This window comes from Micromesistius poutassou, assembly GCF_964030765.1.
Source record: "Micromesistius poutassou genome assembly, contig: SCAFFOLD_1773, whole genome shotgun sequence".
Taxonomy (NCBI): domain Eukaryota; kingdom Metazoa; phylum Chordata; class Actinopteri; order Gadiformes; family Gadidae; genus Micromesistius; species Micromesistius poutassou.
The window spans coordinates 1-8,434 of NW_028176938.1; the positions used below are offsets into that span (position 1 = coordinate 1).

Genomic DNA, 8,434 nt, shown 5'->3' on the forward strand with positions numbered 1-8,434 from the left:
ACACACACACACACCTGAGGGTGACCAGCATGGAGAGACAGAGCAGGTACACACACACACACACACACACACACACACACACACACGCACACACACGCACACACACACACACACCTGAGGGTGACCAGCATGGAGAGACAGAGCAGGTACACACACACACACACACACACACACACACACACACACACACACACCTGAGGGTGACCAGCATGGAGAGACAGAGCAGGTACACACACACACACACACACACACACACACACACACACACACACACACACACACACACACACACACACACACACACACACACACACACACACCTGAGGGTGACCAGCATGGAGAGACAGAGCAGGTACACACACACACACACACACACACACACACACACACACACACACACCTGAGGGTGACCAGCATGGAGAGACAGAGCAGGTACACACACGCACGCACGCACGCACGCACGCACGCACGCACGCACGCACGCACACACACACACACACACACACACACACACACACACACACACACACACACACACACACACACACACACACACCTGAGAGTGACCAGCATGGAGAGACAGAGCAGGTACACACACACACACACACACACACACACACACACACACACACACACACTTACACATATAGACACACACACACACATGCTGACTTTACAGACAAACAATAATATCCCCCAAAACCAACGGCCTGCGGAGCTGAAGGTGGATTTCTTTAACAAGGAGGTTGTTTGGGATTTATAGAAACACAGCACTGTAAAACATCGTGTAAAACGGTGCCGCGGAAGAGAACAATTCTAATAAGTTAACGGCTAACGTTCGGCTCACTCAAGACACAAACTAAAGCGCTTCATTTGAACTGTAATCAGGCACAGGGCGAATTGACCGAAAAATTGCTCCGGCGAGTTATTGCAATAAAGTCAATTGGCGCCGTATCTAAATAAGGATTCGCTCGCACGCCCAAACACGGAACTATAAACACACAAACACACAAACAATTAAGATGGAGACGACAATAACTAGGGCGCGTTTTTGAACACGATAAGCAGAACTTATGGAAGAGGCTCATGAAAAAGGCTTAGAAGAGCGTTTTCGCTAGAAGGCAGAAATACATCAGCACGTTCGGGCTAAGGTGGGCGTCCAGATTACAGCCGCAGAGCTGACACCAGCCGATGTTATCGTCCGTGTTAATGCTGTTTTAAAGGCTAATGGAACAGAAGATGAAAGTGTTTCATTTTGTTTTAGTGTTCTTCTGCTTTATCTGCTGTTACTTGCATTGCAGATGTCTTCCCTGGCTGGACAGATAGTGCATTTTGAGCTGCTTTTGTGGCCCACTCTGTCGGGTTAGGCCAATAGGATTCAAATGGTCTTTTTGTCGCTCTGATTGGCTCGGCTAGTTGTCAGTTGTCGTGGTGGGCGGGGAGAGGCTTGAGTGGAATGTATATTTGCGCGGCCATGGCGTTTTAGTCGCCATTTGGCTGGAGCTTTGCTGGGTAAGGGTGGTTTGTGCTCTTTGCTTCCGGAGCTTTCAGATTATCCTATGGTTTGTGCAGTCGAATTTCATCAGGGTGGTAATGTATTGCCAATTGCTCTGAAATGTTTTATGCATGTTTTCTCAGCACCGAAATGATGTATGAAAGGGGCTCTACAGATGTTGTTAATGATAAGAATTATCAATATGTTTATTATTAATTATGCTTTACAAGGGTCCGGTCGATTTTGGAAGTAGAAAATGTATTAAATTGGGACTGCAAAAAAAGAACAGATTCCAATGATGGCGAAATACGGGTTTTTTCACACGTGTGGCTATAAAGTAGGCTTTACACTCCCAAAGTCTGAACGCCTTACAGAAACTAAAGTAGGCTTTACACTCCCAAAGTCTGAACGCCTTACAGAAACTAAAGTAGACTTTACACTCCCAAAGTCTGAACGCCTTACAGAAACTAAAGTAGACTTTACACTCCCAATGTTGGCTGAACGCCTTACAGAAACTAAAGTAGGCTTTACACTCCCAAAGACTGAACGCCTTACAGAAACTAAAGTAGACTTTAAACTCCCAAAGTTGGCTGAACGCCTTACAGAAACTAAAGTAGACTTTAAACTCCCAAAGACTGAACGCCTTACAGAAACGCACGACCGAGTTCATTGCAGGTTCCGTCTAGCTCAACAGGTAGAGCACGGTATGAACACCTAGCAGAAGGGAGATGGGTTTGATTCCCCCCCAGGAGCCACCCGTGCTAAGAACGTCTGCAGTCACAATCGCGAGGCGATTGTTCTCACTGACGAGACGCAGAAAGGGGTCGGCCGCAGCTCTGTCGTCAGTCTCCTGTTGTTATGTTTGTGAGCGACGGCCGGGGAAGGCAGGCTGTGTCCACGTCACAGCAGCAGCAGCAGCACGGGGGCTTCTCACAGCAATGAAAGCCACCAGGGGTCTAGGGATGTTGCACTTTCATCCAGGCGAGCGCATACATAAAACCCCACAATGAAAGGTAGCCTAGGCCCGATGGATCAAACCGTGGGGGGGGGGGCGAGGCGGGCGTGCGGCTGTCGAAAGCTGCGGGATTTCTGCAAAAAGACCCGTTTAGCTTAGATGTGTGGAAATAATTGACATTTTGGACTATTCGGCGAAATTGTTGTGGTGACTGGACATTTTGATCTCGCTGTGCGGGGCTTTTTCTCAGGCGTTCCATCAGCTTATTATACGGGTTTTGGCAGTGAAGTTAATAAGATGCCATTCATGCCCAGCGCTGTCAGTGGAGGCTCCTTCACAGTGGTGTTTGCTGTGTACATCGTGTTCCTTTCAGATGGGGAACAACATTTGGGGTTTTGGACAATGTTAGAAACGCTAGGATGACCAGGGTAGAGGGTGACGGTTGAATTTCCAATGTCAACAGCCTACCTGTCAGCATTCAAGATGCAGAGATGGGCTAATCTGCTCCTGAATGATCTGCATCTGTGTTTACTGCATCTCTTTCATATTGCACTAAACATAATCTAGTAAAAACCTGAAGAAACTGACACTGTTACATGCATGTTCAAATCGTCAGTAACAGTAACCTTAGTGGAAACCAATTGATTCATCCTACAGTATTAGTGCCTTTAATCAGAGTCCGGAGTTCATATTATCACTCTCTTGTTATTTTGAACTTCATTGTATTCACTACTCAGTACCTGCACAGCAATGACTGCTACTGCCTGTTTGTTGGGCGCTTGACTTTAAAGAACTTGACGATGTCACGGTCCGATTCCCGCCCCTATCATTGGCTCCTCAACGCCTCCGTCTACCTCCATGACATCACATCCTGTCTGCCTCCATGACATCACATCCTGTCTGCCCTCCAGGCTCCACCAGGTCCTGATGGACCTCCAGCACCAGCAGCTGAAGCAGCTCACCGATTGGCTGGACGTGACCGAGGACCGGATCAAGAGAATGGGGGCCCAGCCTTTGGGGCCCGACCTGGAGGACGTCAAGCACCAGGTGGAGGAACACAAGGTAGGCCGCCCCCCCCCCCCCGCCCACCGGGCCCCCAGGGGCCCTCCTGTCTGCAGCCGTCTCTGGCTTCAATGCAGTGGCTGCTTCAACACAATTGAGCAATTGAGCCTGATCAATACCTGAAAGTAAGTCAACATATCAATATCCCACTGAGTGTGGTAAACGTTTCTTGGGCCTGTAAGCCTATTTTTCCGTTTGCCTCCACACACGTCCTTTTAACCCGATCCCAGCTGCCCGTGATGACCCTAACCCTATCAGGGTGTGAGGGAGGCACACTACCTTATTGGCAGTAGTTTGCCTCGTGGCTGTGGCCCTGTCCCATTTCTCCCCCCTTAAAACCTCCACTTGGTCTGGAGTGCCCTCAACAGTAAATCTTCCACTTCGTTTTTAAGCTTGCATCGGACCTCACTACGTTTTGAGGGTTGATTATGAGGGCAAAATAGCACTCCCCCTTGCTCCCTACAGTAATGGGACACCCTACCCCTACACAAGAACGTGCAAAATATAGGGTTAGGGCAAAATTAGTGAGGCTGTTTCTATATAGACAAGACCTTTATGAGACCTTTCAAAACTTGAAATGAGGAAAATGATTCCTTACACTAAGTTGTGAAGCCCAGTGTCATTACTCCAGCAGTATGAAACCAGGTAGAGCACAAAGGGGCTACACAGAGGTTAATGATTGCAGTATTATCAATGTTTATTTTTAATTATGGTTTACACGGGTCCAGTCGAAGTACTAGTAGAGGAAGTATTAAATTAGGCCTGCAAAGATAGATTAGTATTAGTATTGTTGATATTGATTATTTCAGTTTCCAATAATGGCGAAAACCCCAGAGCTTTTTATCCAGTGGGCTTCAGGGAAAGAAAGCAAATGGCTGGTTATATATATATATATATATATATATATATATATATATATATATATGGTTATAACGGAGGACCTCTGTAAAGGCTTTAGCAACACAAAGGCTTGAGTCCCCCAGTCGGGGGGATTAACCTATATAACAATATGAGAACACCTCTCTCCCTCTCTGGCGGAGGTAATGCATCTGACGTGATGCTGACCTAAACGCTGACCTTGAGTTTCTGTTTACCAGCCAGGCATGGGGTCTCTCCTGGGGGGGGGGGGGGGGGGCTATACTTAGAAAGCGCCGGTTGTGGGCAAAGTAAATAACCACGAGTGGTCTGAGATTCTGTGGCTTTGTTTAACTTTGAGGGTTGGTTAAGAGCTTGTGACGTTTCCTCTGTTTAGTGGTTTAGTAACACAGACCAGAACCACAGCAACGCTGGACTAAGACATGTGGGCTGCTGGTAACGTCTGTGTTGTTTGAAAGGGCTTCTGTGGGATCAGGGACAGGTTTGAGTGCCAGGAGGGTTGGAAGAGAGGGGGGGGGGGGGGGGGGGGGGGTTCACACAGCACCCCGGTCTGAGGTGTACCAGTACAGGGCTTATTGGACAACATCAACACCATGGGTGTTCCACAGGGATCCATCCTGGGGCCTCTGCTGTTTAGTCTGTATATCAACGACCTACCAACATGCTGTCAGTCAGCAAACTGCCAAATGTATGCTGACGATACAGTCTTATATGCACCAGCTAGAACACCGGGTGCAGCAGCAGAGGTCCTGACCAAGGAAATGGAGGGAGTATCCCAATGGCTCAAAGACAACCACCTGACGCTTAACATCAAAAAGACTGTCTCAATGTGCTTCTCTATAAGAGGTAAAGCCAAATGCACCATTAAAATAGGCCAAGAGGCTATAGAGGAAGTGGATGAATTCAAATTTTTAGGTATTATTTTAGACTCACAACTTAATTTCAGAAAACACGTTAAGAAACTCTGCAAGACTGTCCGGACAAACCTGAACTGCTTCAGAATGATAAGACATCACATCCCGGTCAAGGCGGCTTTATTATTCTTTCATGCAATGATACTCTTCTCATACTGTATTACCGTATGGGGCCAAGCCTCCCAGACAACCGTCAAACCAGTCACATCATTATACAAACAGGCACTGAAAATAATGGACCAGAAACCAATACCAATCACATCACTGTTTAATTTTACAAAAAGTTATTAAGTTTTGACAATTTTATTAAGTTTTCTTTTCTTAAAATAATTTTTTTAATGCGCAAATAATCTGGCGCCCTCTGTACTCATGAAAACAAAGTCAAGGAGCGCGGCCACAAGGGGAGCAGTGGGTGGTAACTGCATAGTAGAGGGGCGCAAAACTTCTTTCGGCCAGTCATGTTTTTCAGTAATAGGAACCCGCTTTTGGAACGACTTACCGATAGAACTAAAAACACAAACAGAACTGAAAACATTTAGCAGTAAGGTAAAAACACTGGCTGAAAGTAAATCAGGGATGTGACCACTAAGACACGCACGCACACACATGCACGCACATACACACACTCTATTGTCTATGTCTTACTCTACTGTCTGTGTAGATACCTGGCTGTTCGCATAGGTGAGAGTTTGCAGGGGGTTGGGTATCTGGGGGTTGTGTCGTACGTGATGTGATGTTTTGTGTCTGTGATGTGTGTGTGTGTGTGTGTGTGTGTGTGTGTGTGTGACTGGCTGTTCGCATAGGTGAGAGTTTGCGGGCGGCTAGGTATCTGGGGGTTGTACCGTATATGATTTGCTGTCTGTGTTATTGTATTTGTGTATATTGTGGCTGGCTGTTCGTATAAGTGAGAGTTTGCAGGCGGCTGGGTGTCTGGGGGTTGTGTTACGTGACTTGCTGTTTGTGATGTTCCTATGTATGTTGTGGTTGTTCTGATGTGTATGGTTAGGGTATGGACACTAAGATTACCCTTGATGTTTTGTTGGTCTCTGTGTATAGAGAGGTGTATGCACACGTATACTACACTTTTTAGAATATTTTTGGACTACAACATGTTTTTAGAAAGGTCTCACCAGGGATTGGGGTTGCAAATTAGCCAACGGCTAGAAACCTTTTATGTAACACATCTACAGACATTGTTATGGCATTGACCCTGACAAATAAACTAAAAAATTAAAAAATTAAAAATAGTGTAGTTATTAAAGTTGAACGTTTTCCCCTTCTGCTTCACTTTGTTGTTCGCATGCCAATGAGAAAATAAGTTTTGATACTTCCTCATTTAAAAAAAGAAAAAGGGGTTTAATTATTACATCGGCATTCACACACTTTGACTGTTGCTGGTCATCGTGACTCTAATTAGTTTGTAATTCGTTAATGACCTACATGTAATCATTTGATTGAGTTTTACTTTAAACAAATTAAACTGAAGTGGGGGAGTTTGATTTATTAGCCGATCGAGATTTGGTAATTAATGAAATCCCCGCTGATGGTCGCTGTGCTGAGAGCCTTTGACACATAACGACTGCGGTGTCAAGGTTTATTTTTCCCATGACTCATTTACATCATTTAGTGTAAAAAGAACTTTGCCATTTTTGTCTGACATTTCACCTGCGCACAGCAACCCAATTAGTTCAAACCACAAACTCCTTCCTATTTCCGCTTCCATTTAATTGGCAATTAATGCCGATCTATATATATGTAGCCTACTATATATATATTTGCTTTTATTGTATATAATGTATCATTATATTTGATGGGGGATGAAAACAAACAATGACTTAACTGAACAATGTGCCTGTGTGTGTGCGTGTGCCTGTGTGCGTGTGCCTGTGTGTGTGTGTGTGTGTGTGTGTGTGTGTGTGTGTGTGTGTGTGTGTGTGTGTGTGTGTGTGTGTGTGTGTGTGTGAACAGCTCCTGCAGGAGGACTTGGAGCTGGAGCAGGTCAGGGTGAACTCGCTGACCCACATGGTGGTGGTGGTGGATGAGAGCAGTGGGGACAGCGCCACCGCTGCCCTGGAGGGGAAACTGCAGGTGAGGACCAAACACACACACATGGATACACACACACACTTAAACAGACTCAAATGGATGCATACATCAGAGTCAGATCTGTGAAAATCAAACAAACCTTCCTGGAACTCCTGCCTCCATGGCCTCGTCGAGTGTCTCGCTCTCTCTCTCTCTCTCTCTCTCTCTCCCTCTCTCTCTCTCTCTCTCTCTCTCTCTCTCTCTCTCTCTCTCTCTCTCTCTCTCTCTCTCTGTGTCTCTCTCTCTCTCTCCCTCCCTCTCTCTCTCTCTCTCCCTCTCTATGTGTGTCTCCCTCCCTCTCCCTCTCCCTCTCTCCCTCTCCCTCTCTCTCTCTCTCTCTCTCTCTCTCTCTCTCTCTCGCTCTCTCTCTCTCTGTGTGTCTCTCTCTCTCTCTCTCTCTGTGTCTCTCTCCCTCTCTCAACAATGGGTGTACGTGATTCTTATAGGGAGACTTTGACATTGTGGGCAGTAAGTACAAAGGTGAGTGACTTTAGGATTAGTCATGGCTGTTAGTCAGAGCGGGGAGAGTTCAACTGAAACGCACTGTGGGTGAAATGGAAATGTCTGCAAGGCTGCGAGAGAGTCAAAGGAATCTCCACAACAAAGAGGTGGACAGACTGGCGTGGCGTCCATACCAGACCGTGGCTCCAGAGGCAGACTCTGAACAGACTCAGTGAGAGAGGAGGAGGGAGGAGGGATAGGTGTGTGATGTGTGATGTGTGTGTGGGTCGAACATAGATGTGCATACGGTTCATATTTTGTGTGTGTTTGTCTGTGTCTGACCATGTATGTCTGTATTACATGCTTCTTGTGGGTGTGTGTGTGTGTGTGTGTGTGTGTGTGTTATGTGCATATTTTGTATATGCGTGTGTGTGTGTACTATGTGTTTATTGTGTGTACGTGTGTGTGTGTATGTGTGTGTGTGTGTGTGTGTTGCCTGGTTGTGAGCTGCCTGGTTGTGAGCTGCCTGGTCGTGACCCCAGGTGAAGGCGTGTCCCTCCGGGCGGGAGACGCGTGCCGCTCAGTCCCCCAGTCGCTCGCGCTTTT

The 8,434-nt window shown here is 46.5% G+C and overlaps 1 protein-coding gene across 1 annotated transcript; it reads left to right on the forward strand.

The window, feature by feature from the left end:
* Window positions 1-403: 403 nt before the first annotated feature.
* Window positions 404-7,867, forward strand: LOC311377455 (dystrophin-like; the record flags this gene model as incomplete). Its single annotated transcript, XM_084491342.1, has 4 exons — window positions 404-432; window positions 3,362-3,512; window positions 7,271-7,390; window positions 7,834-7,867. Coding segments are annotated over exons 1-4 (322 nt in total), but the record flags the coding sequence as incomplete, so codon positions are not given.
* Between the last annotated feature and the right edge of the window lie 567 nt (window positions 7,868-8,434).